Source organism: Entelurus aequoreus, linkage group LG08 (assembly GCF_033978785.1).
Source record: "Entelurus aequoreus isolate RoL-2023_Sb linkage group LG08, RoL_Eaeq_v1.1, whole genome shotgun sequence".
In the NCBI taxonomy this organism is placed as follows: Eukaryota; Metazoa; Chordata; class Actinopteri; order Syngnathiformes; family Syngnathidae; genus Entelurus; species Entelurus aequoreus.
In genome coordinates this window covers 16,341,735-16,361,846 of record NC_084738.1, presented here as the reverse complement: position 1 = coordinate 16,361,846, position 20,112 = coordinate 16,341,735, and the positions used below count along the sequence as shown (strand labels likewise).

Sequence of the window (20,112 nt, the reverse complement as noted above, 5' to 3'; positions counted from 1 at the left end):
ACTGCAAAAGTTTCACAGTACTGCTGCTTAGGCGCTATCAACCAATAGGGGGTGCTGTTGACCCAACAAATACAGATACAAAGCGCTTCAAACTATTGCTACGATATGCCACATTCATGTGCATCCTCTCAACGCGGAATTATCAGACGTTATAGTTAAGATAGAGATTATGTATACATCGAAATTATTCTTAAAGTAAAACGCTGTTGCGGTTATATTTAATACAAATAAGAGAAAGACAGCGTGAGTGAGAGGGTCAGTTAATATATATTATAGTATGTAATCAAATGTCCGACAATTTTGAACGCAGCATTCGTGTGTGGCGTTAACTGAAAAACTTGTCTGTGTTCATGACATTACTGACTACTTGTGTCGCAACTTTGTCGTGTGTGTTCCTCCTGACTTTCGGACGACACACGCCGGCTATTAACACGCTGAAGATGCTCATTTAATCTTGGAGTCATGTTGGAAGACTAACAGAAGCCATGAGTTGGTGTTTGGACGACAACAAGTAGTTGGACGCAAAAACCCGGAACGAGCTAAAACATATAAGCTAGCGCTTTGTTGACACCGCCGACTCAACTGTCAAACTTCAAATAACTTTTTATTAACAACAACAGATAAGGCGATTTATCTTTATTTTATCCGGCGTTACTGGAACTGAGAGATGGCAACAAGAGGCTTCACCGGACCACCGATGAACCCGAGTGTGAACCCCATGAATATTGCACACGCTGCCGGCTTGAGGATGGCCGGAATGCCGCTAAGTCATGGTGGGTACTCCCGTTCCATGACCGGCGGACCCCAGTACCCCCAGGTTGGTCTTCTGCTTACTTTTACTCAGACGTTATTAACAACTAAAGAATAATATCTCGTAGCTAAAATGAAATAAATATTGACTACTAAATGTGTGTTGGGAAGTCAATTTCATATTTGCACTGTCTTTGCTTGTCATTAGAGCAGGGATGCTCAAAGTGGGGCCCGAGGGCCAAATCTGGCCTGTCTTGTCATTTCGATTGGTCCACCAAGGGGTGGCTATCAAATGCAATATACACTATATTGCCAAAAGTATTTGGCCACCCATCCAAATGATCTCAGGTGTCCTAATCACTTGACCCGGCCACTGGTGTATAAAATCAAGCAGTTAGGCATGGAGACTGTTTCTACAAACATTTGTGAAAGAATGGGCCGCTCTCAGGAGCTCATCACTGTCATAGGATGCCACCTGTGCAACAAATCCAGTCGTGAAATTTCCTCGCTCCTAAATATTCCAAAGTCAACTGTCTGCTTTATGATACGAAAATGAAAGAGTTGGGGAACAGCAACTCAGCCACCAAGTGGTAGGCCACGTAAACTGACAGAGGGGTCAGCGGATGCTGAAGCGCATAGTGCAAAGAGGTCGCAGACTTTCTGTGCAGTCAGTTACTAGAGAGCTCCAAACTTCATGTGATCTTCCAATTAGCCCACGTACAGTATGCAGAGAGCTTAATGGAATGGGTTTCCATGGCCGAGCAGCTGCATCTAAGCCATACATCACCAAGTCCAATGCAAAGCGTCGGATGCAGCAGTGTAAAGAACGTCATCGCTGGACTCTAGAGCAGTGGATACGCGTTCTCTTGAGTGATGAATCACGCTTTTCCATCTGGCAATCAGATGGACGAGTCTGGGTTTGGAGGTTGCCAGGGGAACGGTACATTTCGGACTGCATTGTGCCAAGTGTGAAATTTGGTGGAGGAGGAATTATGGTGTGGGGTTGTTTTTCAGGAGTTGGGCTTGGCCCCTTAGTTCCAGTGAAAGGAACTTTAAATGCTCCTAAAGAAAAAAAAGTAATTAAAAGTCTCTAAACACTTGAAAAAATCTCAACAAAGTACCGTGTAAAAAAAGCAGCCACAATTGAAAATATGGCTAAACGATAAAAAAAATTAAACTAATGAATAAAAACAGATTTGTTTTAAATGTATGTGTTAATTTTTTGAGCCTTTTAAAAGAAAATCCTATCATAATAGCAAATTATGCAAATTACTCAATGATGTCATTGTGACCACGCCCATAACCAGAACCCCACCACCATAGGTAGCTTTGCAGTTTAGGGAAAACCCTGCCTGGTAGTTTTGGGTTGAAACACAGGGGGAACTTTATTTACATAAAGTGGGGAAGCTCCTAAAAAAGTTCAGGCGGTGGAAAAGGGCCTGTTGTAAAAAAGACAGTAGATTTTAGTGTAAAAGCTGGCAGCTCAGGAGCCAGAAATGTATCATAAAATCATCAGTTGTACAATTTTTCCATTTACAGTAGTGCACTAAAAACAGAACGTAGATTTTGCGGCAAAAAGCTGGCAGCTCAGTCCCGACAAATGGACAGTAAAATCATTATTGGTACCATTTTTCCATTTACAGTAATTCACTGTAAAAATAGGGAAGGTAGATATTACGGGGAAAAAGTAGTAGCTCAGTCGCCAGAATTATGCGGTAAAAATAACTGGTACTGTTTCTCCATTCATAGGAATGCACTGTAAAAAAAAAAAAAAGGCAGCTCACTCACCAGATTGTTTACGTAAACAACAGCGGTACAGTTTTCAATTCAAATAATTTGGTGTAGTAATTACCTTAAATTTTATGGTGAAATTCTGTTGACTGAGCTGCCAGTTTTTTTTTAAATCGTAAAATATATATATTTTGTGTTACAGGCTAACTAGTTGCGTTTGAATTTGAGACCCTTGCTCTATGGTAAAGCGGGGACTTTTCGACGCTCTATGAAGAAGGATAATCTTGGTCGCTATGCTTCGCCCGCGTCCTGTAATGAAAACCTAAACACTTAAAAATTTAGCATCCTCCATATGTCTAATCTGTCTGGGTAAGTTTAAAAGCGATCAGATGAAATATCTAGGAGGAACTGGTTACAGAACAGCACCTCAGAAAATGACTTTTATAATGGCACATTTTCACTTTGGCCCTTGGAGGCAAAATGTTTGGGCCCACTTGCATTAGAGCCTCTTCCAACAATTATTTGGTGTTATTAAGAGTCTGCGAATGTGATTTTGTGCATAGATTAACACCCCTTTGTTTCTCCAGCGTTCAGGGATTCCTCTGGGAAGAATTGGCGGCCCCATGGCTTCAATGGGCGGGCAGCTCCCAGGTCCTTCTTACGGTGCTGGAGGCGGCATGTCTATGCGTTCAAGCATGGGGCCTCCATCCTTGGATGCGTCTCGGAAGAGGTTATTTCATCATCATCAACAACAGCAGCAGCAGCAAGAGGGGCTTGGCAGACGAGGGTAAAGAATGAGGAAGTGAGAGTGTCTGTGTGAAGAAAGGAGAAGACTGATTGGTAAAGTTAGGGAGTGGTATTAGACAACTGGGCGTATCCAACCAGCGGCGGTAATTATTTAGTAATGAGGAAGAGGATCGGCACATAAATAATATCCAACAAGCAAACGTATTTTAACAGTTATGATAGCTGAAGGGAGTGGAGCATGTTTCAAGGTGTTTTTGTCAAGCTGGGTTCTTTTTGGTCTAACGTTTTCATTGGTTCTTCTGTCAACGTTTTAACTAATAATCAATACATTTTTGTCTTAAAAATAGCAGAAGTTTGTTGTGCAATGTTGAAAAGGTATTTTTTCAATCTGCTGCGCCTAAATTTTGTGTTTTTTGCTTATATTTAAGTGTCTATTTTACTTATATTTAAGTGTCTATCTCAGATGTGTCCAAAGTCTGGCCCGGGGGCCATTTGCAGCCTGCAGCTAATTTAACGGCCCGTGACACATTTTAAAGATAATATTACAAAAGAACATTCAAAAGTGGAATAAAAGAGCAAACAGGTGTACTGTAACGAGAAAATTTTGCAATATTGACACTAATAACACAAAGCTGCCATGTAGGCTTATTTGTCGTACAATGATTTCTGTCGAAGTGCTGGTCGCGTTTTTAAATGCCATTTTAAACTTGTTGTGCTGCAATAAGAGAATTCATCACTACAATATATGCAATTTTCCTTGGTTTTTGCTAAAGTACCGTGGTGGTGTATTATGAAGCAAAGCAAAACTTTTATTGCCATACCAGAATACAATGAAGCGTGGTGGGAGACAAGGAAAGGCTAGTGTGTTTTCTTTTGTTAATAAACTTCAAACGTTATGCAAAGGTATAGTTCTAACAATTTTATAGACAAATTATACTATTTATAGTCATGGTGGAGAGTGGGGGGCATGAAATATTTTCTTCATGGGGGTGTGTAATAGAACATAATTGAGAAGCACAGGTAATCATTAAGATAAAAGAGCATGTGCGCTTAAAATAAACTGTGATTAATCTGCATTTTTACATGATTAATGCAATGTTTTTATGAATTACCTGCATTTATCTTTTAATTTGACAGCCCTAGGTTTTAGCTGACATTACGTGGAAATCAGTGTCTACATTAATTCTGTCACCGTAGACACTAAAAATCAATATCGTTCTACCTTATGGGTAATTGTTCTTAACAAGCTGATGGGCCTTCTTAGGTTCTGCTTTGGCGCAGAATTTGGTGGAATTGGGTTTTTCAATCTCTTCTTATCCTTCCATCCATCCATTTTCTACCGCTTGTCCCGTTCAGTGTCGCGGGGGTTGCTGCTCTCAGCTGCATTCGGGCGGAAGGCGGGGTGCACCCTGGACAAGTCAACATCTCATCGCAGGGCCAACACAGATAGACAGACAACATTCACACTCACATTCACACACTAGGGCCAATTTAGTGTTGCCAATCAACCTATCCCCAGGTGCATGTCTTTGGAGGTGGAAGGAAGCCGGAGTACCCGGAAGGAACCCACGCAGTCACGGGGAGAACATGCAAAGTCCACACAGAAAGATCCCGAGCTCCCGAACTCAGGACTACGCAGGACTTTCGTATTGTGAGGCACATGCACTAACTATAATAATTAGACCAACTATTTTTGCAGCACAGACATAGCACAAACAAATGACAGGTTTGGGATGATTTGTACAAGGTGGAGGGCAGGGGATGAAGAACGCTGGATGACATCACTAGTCAGAAAATGTATTTTAGAATAACTTAAAACCTTAAGGGCACAAAGGAAATTTTTTGTAGCACAAATGATTGGGACAAGTTTGGGGAAATTTGGGTTGTGGGGTGCAACTTGATTTTGACATAGCTGCGATGGTCGGGTTATGTTTAATAACACATTAATTTCACGTTGATAACATAAAACCATTAGACGTTAACCTAAAAACCGTAACGCCACAAACAAAAAATGTTGCAGCACAAACAAAGCACAAATTTGGGACTGGTTTGGGGAGGTTTTGTCAAGGTGGGGTGTGGGTATGAATACTGAAACTTTAATAACTTAAAATACTATAATAGACAAAACAAATTGCAGCACAAATTAATGGAAGTAGTTGGGACTGGATGACATCCTTAGTAATAAAATGTATTTTAGCAAAACTTAAAAACCGTAATGGCAAAAAGGGAAACATTTTTCATATGTAGCAATTGTGACTTCCTAGACTAGCAGTGATGCACACCCTACTTTTAAGATTGAGTTATTCCACTGCGGCGTGTTTGTCAAGTGCTAACACAGACACGAGGCTCGCGGGCGCCACAGCATCCCGTGACTTGGACACTCGGCGGGTATTTTTGACTTCTAGCTCAGTTACAACATGCTCGTAACTTCAGCAAGCCTTGAGGTGAGGCCGGTCCCATGGTCTACAATGACTCTCTTTCATGGCCTGCAAAACGCCCAAAGAAACCCAGATTCTTATAAGAGCACTTGAAAGGATCCATAATGAGGTGGAACTGTGTGATTCAGTTAAGGACAACAAATGGGTCCTTTAAGCTAAAGAATGGGGCGTTAGTAGAGAGATGTTAGTGTTAAACACAAATAATTGTTCATCAAATAGTTCTTAAATCAACATTGAATGTTGATTTCAACATAATCAACAACAAGTTGGTTAACTTGTTGTCTCTGAGTTAATATTTCTGTGAGCAGTTGACGCGGACGCTCATGTGATGTTTTTGCTGTCTTCTAGGGCAAAAAGACGCAAGATGGCCGACAAGGTTCTCCCACAGAGAGTAAGGGAGTTTTAACATACAATTAATGACTTTGTGTTTGATCAACTGTATATTAAAAAAAAAAAGTTTATTCTATAGATCCGAGACCTGGTCCCAGAGTCCCAGGCCTACATGGACCTCTTGGCTTTTGAGAGAAAACTGGACCAGACCATCGCCCGTAAGCGCATGGAGATACAGGAGGCTATCAAGAAGCCGATTATGGTACATGACAGCATATAACTTTGCGCTTTGCAACAATCAACATGACAACATCAGCTATGTTAATTGTTACATAGCCTTTAAAGTACAATTTTTAGCATTTGTTGTAAGAAAAAACACAGCATAAATACACATTCAACACTATATTCCTACCATGTAAAATTATGATGTGTATATATATAGTCAAAAAGGAAAAAAGTGGCCCTAAATCACTTCCATGTGGTACACCATCAATCCATTTAATTTCTTGTGCTTGTACTCGGAAATGCCTGTAATAAATGAAAAACGCATTTCAAATTTACTTTCCAAAATATATTTATGAATGTTTTAGTGAGGCTCCTAAATAATTTTACTGTCAAATATTTGGATGCCACCAGACTATACTATTTGTGTTTTACTGGGCTTAATGTTTAAAAAAAACCACACTTCCATAGTAATTTACTGTCACCTAGAATGGTAAATGGGTTATACTTGTATAGCGCTTTTCTACCTTCAAGGTTCTCAAAGCGCTTTGACACTATTTCCACATTCATCGATTCACACACGCATTCACACTGTTGGCGGGAGCTGCCATGCAAGGCACTAACCACGACCCATCAGGAGCAAGGGTGAAGTGTCTTGCTCAAGGACACAACGGACGTCACTAAGTTGGTAGAAGCTGGGGATCGAACGAGGAACCCTCAGGTTGCTGGCACGGCCACTCTCCCAACTGCGCCACGCTGTCCCCAAATGACAACAAATAATAATATTAAAGGAAAATAACACAATTTTACTGTACTAAAAAACGTAGAAAAAAAACTGTGGACCAAAATTATATATCTGTGGTACCCCACAATGCCATTAAATGTATATTCCTTTTTGTGTTTTACTATGGATATCTCTGAGGTCAATATAATGTATACTTGGGTCATTTAGCTTGATGATCGAGGCAGAATATTAGAAATGTCTCTTTGCAATTCTATGCTGTTGCAAACTATACTTAAATCCCCATGTAACTGTGCAGAAGCAAATAAAGAGCCATTTCGCCAGATTATCTTAAAGGTTTTGCTTGTGTCTTTCCGACAAAACAGCAAAAACGCAAGCTGAGGATCTACATTTCCAACACGTACACCCCTTGCAAGCCTGAGGGCGAGGAGACTGAAAAAGTGTCCTCCTGGGAATTGAGAGTGGAAGGAAAACTTCTGGAGGAAGTAAGCAAATTATATTCAAATTTTTTATTTTTTTATTTTTTAAGATCCCTCTCTCTGTATTTTGTCAGACCGTGTATTAGATGCACTTTTAAAATATCGTGAGGTGTTCTCTGATTGGCTTGATGTGGTTCGCGCTTGCGGTACGGTCATGAGAACATGCCGATATGTATTACGGGCAGAGTTATAAGGTGTAATTTTAAATTAGTGAGATGTTTACTGAGACGCCTGTTCAGGTTTGCGCCACACCATGCCGATATAATTACAGGCACTGTTATGAGGTGTAATTTTGATTACCTGTAAGTAAAATGTTTACTGAAACGCCTATTCACTTTCGAGCTTACGGCAAGGCTGTGAGACAATTCCGATGTTTTACGGGTACTGTTATAAGGTATAAGTTTTGTGAGTTGCCTATTCAGGTTTGCGCTTGCGGCATGGCTGTGAGACCATGCCAATCAATATTACAACTCCACAATATTACTTTTATGAGTGTCATTTAGATTGGAGTGAAATGTGAGCTGTTTACTGATACGTCAGTTCAGGTTTGCGCTGCTGACGGCCGTGGGACCAAGCCAGTGTGAATTGCAGGCACTGTCATTAAGTGTAATTATGATTTTGTAAAATGTAAGCTGTTCTCTGATAGGCCCTTTGTTGATTCAGCAAGTAATATTTTGTAACACATGGGTTGATTTTGGTTAAAGAATAAAACCACTTAAAAAACAAAGCCTTCTGACTTTGGAAGTAAGCACAATATATTGGACTCTCCCTTAATGTTCACAAGTATTTTCAGGCTGTATTGTTGCGCTTCTTCTCGGTCACTTTAGCTGCGGTTGGCTCCAACCACACAGCCAGATGTGTGTTCACAGCACTCCCCACTCCGCCCCGCAACTGCTGACACGCAGGCTCTCGCGCCCGTTTGAAGACGGGAATTGAAACCACAGGCCGTTACATACCGCAGGGCTGACATGCTTCTCCTCCCTCCATCAATCCCAGCACCACTGCTGGTGTCATCTGAGGCCACATGAAGGCAAAGTTCAGACATGTGTGAGACTGCTTCTTTTTGTTCTTCTTTTTTGCATGCGCTGACAGAGAGAGGGATGTTGGAGGAGAAGTGAAAAGGGTCATGTTGTGCAAACAGGGTTGGGGAGGGTGCGGGTGTGCAACCTCTTTTGCCGTGCGTCTACACTTTTGGTGCTTCTCCGCCCCTCACTTTGCTCAGCGCACAACAATGCGGCTGTTTGCTGTCTTCATGTTCTTTTCTGCACATTGTGTTCCCAGCCTGGCAAGCAGAAGAGGAAGTTCTCATCTTTCTTTAAGAGCCTGGTCATCGAGCTCGATAAGGAGCTTTACGGACCTGACAACCACTTGGTAGAGGTATGACTTCAGTTCACAAGCATTTGTTTTTCATTTAATTTACACTTTTAGACCCGGGAGTCAAACATGTGCAGAGCAGCACTGCGTTACCAGAATTCCGCTGGAATCATGAAGCTTTTTTGGAACAGGATTTGTTTGACATTGTTCAGGGTCAGTGCTACAGAGAGAGCGCTCTTGCATCAGTCCAACACTTTGATTACGACACACAGACAAGGTTAAGCCAGCCCTTTTTCATTTGTTTTCTGTCCTATTTTTGATTTTAACTTACTTCCTGTGTTCCCGTAGAGCGCCTCCAGGTTGTGTAAGGACATTAGTACCTCGGTTTTCCTTAGTAATCCTACAAAACGTTGGGCTTATGCAAACTAACATACACCAAAATACTGAATATCATTTTAATGCTGCACGGTCGGGGTTTTTATAGAAATGTTTGATTTCACGGTCCCATTTGCATTTCAACATTTTTAAACGCGTAGGACATTTACTGTACCAATCAATCTATTGTTATTATACAGTAGATACCTGCTATTCATTCAAATGTTAAGAACGATCGGAGGCTAAAAAAGGAAAAAATGCCTAATTTTGACGCTGTAAGGCTGTAATATGCCTCTCATAAATTGTGTTTTACACATGAAGAAACTATTACAGGTATACAGTATTATACTGACAAAATGTGCAGTTACACAATATCACGTCTAGTCAGAGCATCTTCCTGCGAAAAATGTTGAGTGAATTAATTAGTAAGATAGCGCCCTCTGCTGGATTCATAGCTGCAGCACTGGTTTTTTTCCTTAGCTGATAGCGCCAACAAAACACTTTTTATTTGAGTTACTATGGGGACAAGCAGTAGAAAATGGATGGATAGATGGATGAAGAAAGAAATGTACAAAAATACCGGAGAAAGGTAATCCGCCACTAGGCGAGGAGCCACTGTATTTTATGTGGCAGTAACTCCTACGAACAGTGTTTTACACACACATCACCTAATTATTATTTTTTTCTTTAAATATCTGATATTGATCCAATATCAGGGGAAAAAAACTAGTATCGGATCCACAGTCTCCGATATAAATGCTCCGATACAAGCATTCTTGCAGCGTGATTACTTGTGCAAAACTGGACAGTCAATTAACATCTGAATGTTAGCCAATAAGCACACAAGGTTGGTCTTTTCTTGTATTTTTGTGAAGTGAAGTGAAGTGAAGTGAATTACATTTATATAGCGCTTTTTCTCAAGTGACTCAAAGCGCTTTACATTGTGAAACCCAATATCTAAGTTACATTTAAACCAGTGTGGGTGGCACTGGGAGCAGGTGGGTAAAGTGTCTTGCCCAAGGACACAACGGCAGTGACTAGGATGGCGGAAGCGGGGATCGAACCTGCAACCCTCAAGTTGCTGGCACGGCCGCTCTACCAACCGAGCTATACCGTCATTTAGAAAAGATAAACATGGTAGGCTATAGGCTACTAGGAGATAGTAGCTACACCACAGCTAAGCACACCATAGCACACAACTAGACATACATAATAAGTGTCTTTAATTGAACAAAATATTGGAGTATAAAAAAGTTTTTAATTTGTCAATTTTAACATGTATTATATTGTTGGCTACTGTGTGTCAAAAAATTATATCAACAAATGTTGTTTAAAAAAAAAAAAAAAAAAAAAGGGCTTTATGAACACGTATCCAATAATTATTATTTGAACATACTAAGTCTTCAAGGCAGAAACATATAAGAAAGTATTAGTGTAAACATACAGGTAGGTTGAATTTCCTGCTGGGCATTTCGCCTGTCGCACCTCCTCTAGTGCCCATCAGTCAGCTGCAGAGTCATCAACCAGGAACCACCAATCCTCAATATGTTCCCCCTTTCATTCTGGAACGTCTCCTGGTAGTGGTTGGATGCAGCTGATAGATCTTACCCCTGCTGCTTTTCTGGAGTTAGATACATGTGTCTTTACTTTTCCGCCAGAGCCAAAAGCTGCCCTTTTTCCGCCTTCTCTGACGTTTTTTGTGCCCTCTTAATCTTCCCTCCGGTCACTACTGCGTCCCTCAAAAGACGTGTGGTTGACATTCTGACAAAGCCTCAGCATCCAACCTCAACTGGGTAGATCAGGGGTGCCCACACTTTTCAGCAGGCGAGCTACTTTTTGAATGACAGAGTCGAAGGGACCTACCTCATTCATATATATAATTTATATTTATTTATTTATGAAAGAGACATTTTTGTTAACAAGTTAAAAGGTGTTTAATGATATTACAAGCATGGTTAACACATATAGATTCCTTTGTTTCCTGAAGACAAGAATATAAGTTGGTGTATTACCTGATTCTGATGACTTGCATTGATTGGAATCAGACAGTAGTGATGACAACGTCCACATTTTTTAATGGAGGAGAAAAAAAAGTCCTCCTTTCTGTCCAATACCACATGAAAGTGGTTGCTTTTTGCCATCTTATTTGTCCAGCTTCCATACTCCTTTTTATACACTTTACAAGAAATACATTGGCGGAAAACTCCGTGGCTTGCGGGCTTGTGGACGCGAGCTTTCTGAGACTCTTATTTTGTTAGCGCAGGCAGGATAGAGCAGCGCTTTTATTGTGAAGACAGGAACTATGTGGTCAGTCTTTAGGCTTATGACAGGAGGTATGGTTGAAATAAAAACTGTTTCTCGCCTCCCTGACGGTCTTTTTTTTCCTTTACACTGAGCTCGCAGCAGCTAGCGTCATCTCACAAGACCCTGGGGTGCCGTGAATGTCAATCAAGTGACGTCATAGTGAAGATTTCTGATCGCTAATTTTTAAGGACTATTTTTTCAACGCCTAGTTGACGATCGACTGACACACCCTCCGCGATCGACCGGTAGCTCGCGATCGACGTAGTGGGTACCCCTGGGGTAGATGGTAGTCTTCTAGCCAGCCTCTCTGCACTCTGCGACCAACTGTGCGTATTTGGCCTTCTTCCATTCGAATGCAGCCTTAATCCCTTTCTCATGTGGAATTGTCAGTTTGATGAGGTGTACCAACTTTGCGTCAATGGACCAAACAACAATGTCGGGACAAAGAGATGTCGTGGGGATCTCTGTAGGAAACTGAAGTTGACTGCCGAGGTCAACCCTCATGTCCCACTCACGTTTCGGGGAAAAGTGTTTCCCTTGTTCTGGTGTATCTCTTTCTCACCTTCCATGACAACATTGGTATGGTACTCTGCTGGTGGTGACTTCTTGTTGTCTTGGTTACACCTCTCCAGCACTTTGGGTAGTTTCCTCAGGACCTGGTCGTCGCACCATCAGCGCCCCTAAGACAGTGCGATCTTACACCCTGACAGGATGGAGGCTTGCGTTACGGATCTTGCAAAGGTAGCGTTACTCGTTTCCAAACCACTGGTGGAAGTTGCGAGGTCAGGGGTGTCATTGGTTGGCTGAATTAGGAAGATAAGGCTTAACTGTGGAATTTTCCATAGTTCTGACCAGCTGATGTTCCAGTTGGTGTTTCCCTCCCAGATTGTCCAGCTTTCTTGTCGGTGCTGTGACACAACCTTGATCTTTTAGCGCTCCTCCATCTTTGTCACCACCATCTCCTTTTGACCAGAAGCGAGACATACCGCCCGTCCCAGTCCTGCTCTTCCTACCTGGACTGTGCCAACAATCTCTCGGTGTTGCACCCCAGCAATGGCTAGATTGAGCTTTCCACTCTTGGCCTGAAGAAACCTTGGCGTTCGTGTTCCCTACTGATTGATTAGCGGACTGTCTTAGATCGAGAACCAGCCTGGTTTTCTCTTTAATGTGGCCCAATCTGATAGCCTGCTGATAGCAATTGCAGTATGTTCCCCCCAAAGAGGCCTGTTTCAAAAAGGCACCCTGGCAGACCCAGCTACTTTCTGATGAGTTAGTTGGCTTTTCTATCCATCTTAATTGCGGTGGATGAGGGGATCTTGCTCATTTTCAGCGGGCGGATTTGGCTTTGTTCGATCCTTGCCTAACCGTCCGCTCGCTGCTTCATGATAGTTCTCCCCAGTTGTTTGTCTGACAATTCGGCGGTGTACTGCCTCCCCAGGCTTTTGATGGGTTGTTTGGACAAAAGTGGGTCCACATTTGCGGTCCCTTCCAAGGTTTCTCATTATTCTCATTGGGTTGAGTTTTTTCTTGCCCCGATGTGGGATCAGAGATGTTGTGGTTTGTGCAGCCATTTTAGGCATTTGTGATTAAGGGCTATATAAATAAACTTTGATTGATTGATTGATGGGATAAGGTGTTTCCTATGCTGTTCTCATTAGGTACCATAGCACAGTGGTCCCCAACCTTTTTGTAGCTGCGGACCGGTCAACGCTTGAAAATTTGCCCCACGGACTGGGGGGGTGATTATTTTATTTATTTTTTTTAGAATTTTTTTTTTTTTTTTTTTCATAAAGAAATACAATCATGTGTGCTTACGGACTGTATCCCTGAAGACTGTATTGATCTATATTGATATATAATGTATATATTGTGTTTTTTATGTTGATTCAATATAATTTTTTCTTTTTTTAATTTCTTGTGCGGCCCGGTACCAATCGGTACCGGTCCGCGGCCCGGTGGTTGGGGACCACTGCCATAGCATATTTAGTACATTGGGGCAGTTCTTATAGAGCTTGAATGGGACTTCATTGGAACCAGGTGTTGAAGAGAACCTTGCCTTCTTAACAACTTGCCTGACTTCCTGAGCTCTGGGGGTGTTGTGTTAAATTCTGCTGTTGGTAGTGCAAGCTAGGGCATGTACCCTTGAGTACCTAAGGAGGTGTGCCTTAATGGATTACTGTACTGCCTTGTGACATGCTGTTGCATTTGATCTTTGGTGACATTGACCTTTTCCAAATTTATTTTTTCTAGCAATTGTCTGGCATGCTTAAAAGGATCCTTAAAGAAGTTGGTTCTCTCCTTCCGTTTTCTACTGCGGATGCGTTTAGCTCTACGAAGCCTGGCTCGCCTTTGCCAGACATCCTCTCAAAGGACTTTCAGAACTACTCTTGTTTGTTCCGTAACCTTCCTCCAGATCTTGTGGAGTTGTCGGTGCCTTTTCACAAGCTGGATGGTCTCTATTTGTATTTTTTCCTACTGTCTCTGGGCAGTCCTCTGTTTCTGAATAGCTTTGCCGAACCCTTACAGGTTTGGTATATTAAGTGTCCAAACAAGTTAAGCTTGGCTTCAACGCCTCCTTACAATGATTCCTCCAGTGTCCTTGTTAAGTAGGTGTCCAAGTTGTTCCATGCCTCTGTTTCGTTTAACTTTGGCCATTTGATCTTGAGCTTTCCAGTTGGCTTCTTGGTCTCTACTTGTGGCTCTGTTCTGTGTGAGATGGTGGGGACTGGGTATTGGCGCTTGCATAGGTATGGGTTCCTCCTCCACCAGGGGGCCTTCATCATCTGTGCCTTTTAATGCATTTAGCCACATTGGTTCCTTCAGCTCTGTAGTTTTTGACCCGTCTTTTGGTCCCTCTTGTCGTCACCTGCTGGAGTGGTGCAAGGTTGCTGACGGCCTTTCTGACTACAGTTTGATTTCCCCTGGTGGATTCTTAACTCCCTAAACGTGGTCCCTTTTTTCCATCCACATGCACACTTTCGAAGGATCTTTTCCTCGTTTACTGGAGTTCTGGTGTGCTTGTTGTCCATTTTCCATTGCTGTCATTACCGTGTGATTTGTCCTATTAGTCCCAGTAAGCTATGCTTCTTCCAACTCATTTTCGAACATGTTATATAGATTGAGATACTGGAAATATGTGATCTATTACAAACCCCGTTTCCATATGAGTTGGGAAATTGTTAGATGTAAATATAAACTGAATACAATGATTTGCAAATCACTTCCAACCCATATTTAGTTGAATATGCTACAAAGACAACATATTTGATGTTCAAACTGATAAAAAAAAATTTTTTTTGCAAATAATCATTAACTTTAGAATTTGATGCCAGCAACACGTGACAAAGAAGTTGGGAAAGGTGGCAATAAATACTGATAAAGTTGAGGAATGCTCATCAAACACTTATTTGGAACATCCCACAGGTGAACAGGCAAATTGGGAACAGGTGGGTGCAAAGATTGGGTATAAAAGTAGATTCCATGAAATGCTCAGTCATTCACAAACAAGGATGGGGCGAGGGTCACCACTTTGTCAACAAATGCGTTAGCAAATTGTTGAACAGTTTAAGAAAAACCTTTCTCAACCAGCTATTGCAAAGAATTTAAGGATTTCACCATCTACGGTCCGTAATATCATCAAAGGGTTCAGAGAATCTGGAGAAATCACTGCACGTAAGCAGCTACGCCCGTGACCTTCGATCCCTCAGGCTGTACTGCATCAACAAGCGACATCAGTGTGTAAAGGATATCACCACATGGGCTCAGGAACACTTCAAAACCCACTGTCAGTAACTATAGTTGGTCGCTACATCTGTAAGTGCAAGTTAAAACTCTCCTATGCAAGGCGAAAACCATTTATCAACAACACCCAGAAACGCAGTCGGCTTCGCTGGGCCTGAGCTCATCCAAGATGGACTGATACAAAGTGGAAAAGTGTTCTGTGGTCTGACGAGTCCACATTTCAAATTGTTTTTGGAAACTGTGGACGTCGTGTCCTACGGACCAAAGAGGAAAAGAACCATCCGGATTGTTATAGGCGCAAAGTTGAAAAGCCAGCATCTGTGATGGTATGGGGGTGTATTAGTGCCCAAGACATGGGTAACTTACACATCTGTGAAGGCGCCATTAATGCTGAAAGGTACAAACAGGTTTTGGAGCAACATATGTTGCCATTCAAGCAACGTTACCATGGACGCCCCTGCTTATTTCAGCAAGACAATGCCAAGCCACGTGTTACATCAACGGGGCTTCATAGTAAAAGAGTGCGGGTACTAGACTGGCCTGCCTGTAGTCCAGACCTGTCTCTCATTGAAAATGTGTGGCGCATTATGAAGCCTAAAATACCACAACAGAGACCCCCGGACTGTTGAACAACTTAAGCTGTACATCAAGCAAGAATGGGAAAGAATTCCACCTGAGAAGCTTAAAAAATGTGTCTCCTCAGTTCCCAAATGTTTACTGAGTGTTGTTAAAAGGAAAGGCCATGTAACAGAGTGGTGAACATGCCCTTTCCCAACTACTTTGGCACGTGTTGCAGCCATGAAATTCTAAGTTAATTATTATTTGCAAAAAAAAAAAAAAGTTTATGAGTTTGAACATCAAATATCTTGTCTTTGTAGTGCATTCAATTGAATATGGGTTGAAAAGGATTTGCAAATCATTGTATTCCGTTTATATTTACATCTAACACAATTTCCCAACTCATATGGAAACGGGGTTTGTATATTGTAATCGTATGCATGTTCCAAATAAACCTAAACAATGAACCAGTATCCAGTAACAAATATGTCCATGTCATTCAACTTACTGCGTCTTGAGCTTAACTTAATCAATTATTGTGACCACTGGATGAATCCAAAAACTAATTACCACTCCACTTCAACGTACAGACAGCATAAGTCCATTCCGGACAGGTAATGTTAAATAGGTTAGTGTTTTTTCATACCTACCATTGTTCTTTGGTTGACTAATTTCAGTTGAAGTTGAATTGAAAATAAATTATAAAATGTCTTTGCGATTTAATATTTGACAATAAAGTATCAGTCAAACTTTTGAATACACTTTTCCATGTTATTGAATAAGGTTTATAAAGCTGCTACTTTATGTACATAAGTTGTTTATTGGACCATTTTGTATTGCTCGCAGACACTATTTTTCTAAATAACTCTCTGTATTTATTGAATGTTAGTAAAAATAAAATAATTCTGGTTCTCTTTGTTTTAATTTGTCAGTGGCACAGAATGCCCACCACTCAGGAGACGGACGGTTTCCAGGTGAAACGACCCGGTGACGTGAACGTAAAATGCACCCTGCTGCTCATGCTCGACCACCAGGTAGGTGTGTGTGTGCGTGTGTGCGCGTGCACTCGTACACGTTTCCTTTTGTCATTTTTCATTTAAAAAATATAAAAAAAACATTGTTTCTGGCACAGCCTCCGCAGTACAAACTGGATCTGCGGCTTGCTCGTTTGCTTGGCGTGCACACGCAGACGCGGGCCAGCATTATGCAGGCTCTTTGGCTCTACATCAAGAACAACAAGCTACAAGATAGTCACGAGAAGGAGTACATCAACTGCAATCACTATTTCAGACAGGTAGGACTACACTATCTCACAAAAGGTAGTACCAGTCATATTTCAGCAACCAGCTTGAGAAGAAAATGGTTTGTATCGTTACATCACATTACATTTTTTACCAATAAATGAAATGCTTTACACTCGACAGATCTTCATCTGCTCTCGCATGAGGTTCTCTGACATCCCCATGAAGCTGGCCGGGCTTCTCCAGCACCCTGACCCCATCGTAATTAATCACTTGATCAGGTAGCTTTGTTTATATTTTGTAGATGTCATCTCTCTTCTTCATCGATGCCGCCCCTTTTCATTTGTGTCTGTTGGTCTTTGAGCAGCGTGGACCCCAATGACCAGAAGAAGACGGCGTGCTATGACATTGATGTGGAAGTGGACGACCCTCTAAAGGCCCAAATGAGCAACTTCTTGTCCTCCACCACGAACCAGCAGGAAATCGCCTCACTGGAGATGAAGGTTTGCTCCTATTTTGCTTCACGAACAAGAACGTTTAGTATTCATGTTCCGCTTTGACACTGAATGGGCTGCAGATACACGAGACGATTGAGTACATCAACCAGCTGAAGACGGAGAGAGACTTCATGTTGAGCTTCAGCAACAATCCTCAGGACTTCATCCAGGACTGGCTCAAGTCTCAGTGCAGAGATCTGAAGGTAAACGTTCATGACATTAAGGATTTTTTTTATTACACTATGGGCCTGATTTACTACGATCCAAATACCGGGTGCTAACCAGCGTGTGGAAAAAATAAAATAGTGTGTAGTATGAGTGGGCGTGTTGTGTGTGATTACATTTGATTATTTTCTGCACATTCATGTTATTGTGCTTTTTTATATTTTGTTGATGTGTTGAACCAGCAGCACACATCTATAATCTGTAACACCTTTTCTGAATCGCAACAGGATTCTCGTCTGTCCATCGTCTTTCTGTGCAGCGCCAGCACTTACCCTACAGTCGTGTGTGGAATTGTCAGTTTGCGTGTTCTTCTGACACGTGCTAAATAAAACACCAATTAGTGCTCACAGAACGGTGATGGGTGTTGGTAAATCACATTGCCCATGATGAATAATAATATTTGCATTTTCTCCTCCTAGTGTTGTGGGCGTTTTAATGATCAGCATAGATTTGCATATTAATGAATACAGAGACGCAAAATGGACGCCTTATTCTGCTCACTTAACAGATGCAATCCACTTTGCACACATTTAGTCAATCAGCTTTGCATGTGCTATTAGGTTTGCACATGTTTTAGTACATGCAAACCTTTAATAAATCAGTCCCCATATCTTGCCAAGGGACTATAGCCATGATAAGATAATTTTGTGTAGTCATTGGACACAAGGGCTATTTAACTGGCGGCCTGGGGGCCTAATGTAGCCCTGGAATGACACCATACAGGCCCCCCGAGTTCAGTTGTGAGAAAAACACTTTTGCAGAAATTGGTAAAAAAAAAGGTTAAGGTCCCCTGGTATATAGGTACTTGGATCACTGTAAACAGACTGACAATCCTTGCATTGACTTTATAACTTTGCTAGCATACATACTGTAGAACACCGTGGTCAGATCTTATGATTTGGGTTTTCTCTTGTTTTACATCAACAGTTTTAGCTAAAATTTCCCGTCATAATGTTAGTGTGAATTATATTATTCACTGTTTTATCCCTTTTACTGTTGTTATTTTCTTACGCTTACATTTAACTTAGGTTATGTTAATGCGCTATATAAATAAAGTTTAACTTGACTTGATTTACATAACTCAAGCGTTCCTCAATGTTCTCCTTTTTGGAAGTTAAACTCTTTTGTACTTCGATTTATGTAACCAAGTTATTACTACTTCTTTGATGCAGTCTGTAGTCATTTGTTCAACTTATTTGTTTATACCAGTGGTGTTCCTCAAGGTTCAATTTTAGGTCCTCTCTTTTTCATCATTTGAGCTATTCAATTGGTGGCCTGCGAGTTCAGTTCTAAAAAAAAATAAAAAATTTGATAAACTTACATTTTTGCTGCAGATTCTTAAAAACACCAGAGTGTTGTCATAGAGCTGATCTCTTTGTCTGGCTTTTTTGCAGATGGTCCATTATTGTCTAAATAGCTGGTACAAGTGAGGAGCAAGGTTATTGTGCCATTGTGGTTGTTGCATGAGTGCACAGGGGAGCTGCGGTTCATTGATACACACCGTGATATTCTGTATTTCCCTAACCATATTATGATTCCCCCTCTGTTAGTTGATGACAGATGTAACAGGGAATCCAGAGGAGGAGAGGAGGACAGAGTTCTACCAGGCGCCATGGATGCCAGAGGCCGTGAGCAGATACGTCTACTCCAAAGTATGTAAACATGGAGAAGCAAATGCAGTCTTTTGACTTTTTGTGAGAGCACGAATGACTGATTTAAGATTTCCTTGCAGGTGCAGCAAAGGAGACATGAGTTGGAAGAGGTTCTAGGAATCCGAATGACCTAAAGACCACATATGCAGTCCGTTTACACACACATTCCTATTCTAGCTTCTAAACGCAAATATCCTGTACCAAAGTGATCTTAATATTCTTTTTGTGTCCTGTATTGAGCCTGTTAAGCAATATGTTGTGAATATGGTACGATGTATTTAATGTTGGTGCTGGCTGGGTGTCTCTTACAATTACCAGCACTCTTAGTTTGTAAGTGTCTGGTGATATATGCAGTATAATTCTAAAACATGTCATTTTGCTATGTGAAAATACTTTCTGCACACTTTGAAGCCATACAATGGAACATCTCATTCCAAAATATTTAGGTTAGAGGGGCAGGGTCGCGCGGTAGGAAATGGATGGATGGTATATCAGTTTGTACAAAACTATACAAAAGTTTCAGGGGAAATTGCGTATATCTTTTTTTGTTTTTGATTTTTTTTACCTACGGAATGTTTACATGTTATATAATGTTGTGTTTGACAATCTGTTGCAAGGAGGTTATTATTTTAAACATTCCATATTCGCCAAATTGTTTGGTGCAGAAGGCACATGGGATTTGATTGATGCTACTTTTTGCATGTTATCTTTGTTAAATTGTGTGTATTTTATACAATAAACATATACTCACAAATGCTATATTATT

At 41.2% G+C, this 20,112-nt stretch overlaps 1 protein-coding gene across 1 annotated transcript; it reads left to right on the top strand.

Moving 5' to 3' along the window:
• Positions 1-327: 327 nt before the first annotated feature.
• smarcd2 (SWI/SNF related, matrix associated, actin dependent regulator of chromatin, subfamily d, member 2) lies at positions 328-20,105 on the top strand. Its single transcript, XM_062055694.1, has 13 exons — positions 328-817; positions 3,069-3,268; positions 6,015-6,057; positions 6,136-6,258; positions 7,326-7,445; positions 8,721-8,816; positions 16,664-16,765; positions 16,864-17,025; positions 17,156-17,253; positions 17,340-17,475; positions 17,550-17,672; positions 19,245-19,346; positions 19,427-20,105. The coding sequence occupies exons 1-13, from the start codon at positions 668-670 to the stop codon at positions 19,478-19,480; spliced, it is 1,509 nt and encodes a 502-aa protein (XP_061911678.1). The 5' UTR covers positions 328-667; the 3' UTR covers positions 19,481-20,105.
• The last annotated feature ends 7 nt before the right edge of the window (positions 20,106-20,112 follow it).

Bases quoted from the DNA above. Each gene is read 5' to 3' on its own strand.
- smarcd2 (XM_062055694.1), top strand. From the start codon at position 668: ATGGCAACAAGAGGCTTCACCGGACCACCGATGAACCCGAGTGTGAAC. The intron at 17,254-17,339 runs GTAGCTTTGTTT...GTCTTTGAGCAG, and splicing joins GTAATTAATCACTTGATCAG to CGTGGACCCCAATGACCAGA. The intron at 17,476-17,549 runs GTTTGCTCCTAT...AATGGGCTGCAG, and splicing joins TCGCCTCACTGGAGATGAAG to ATACACGAGACGATTGAGTA.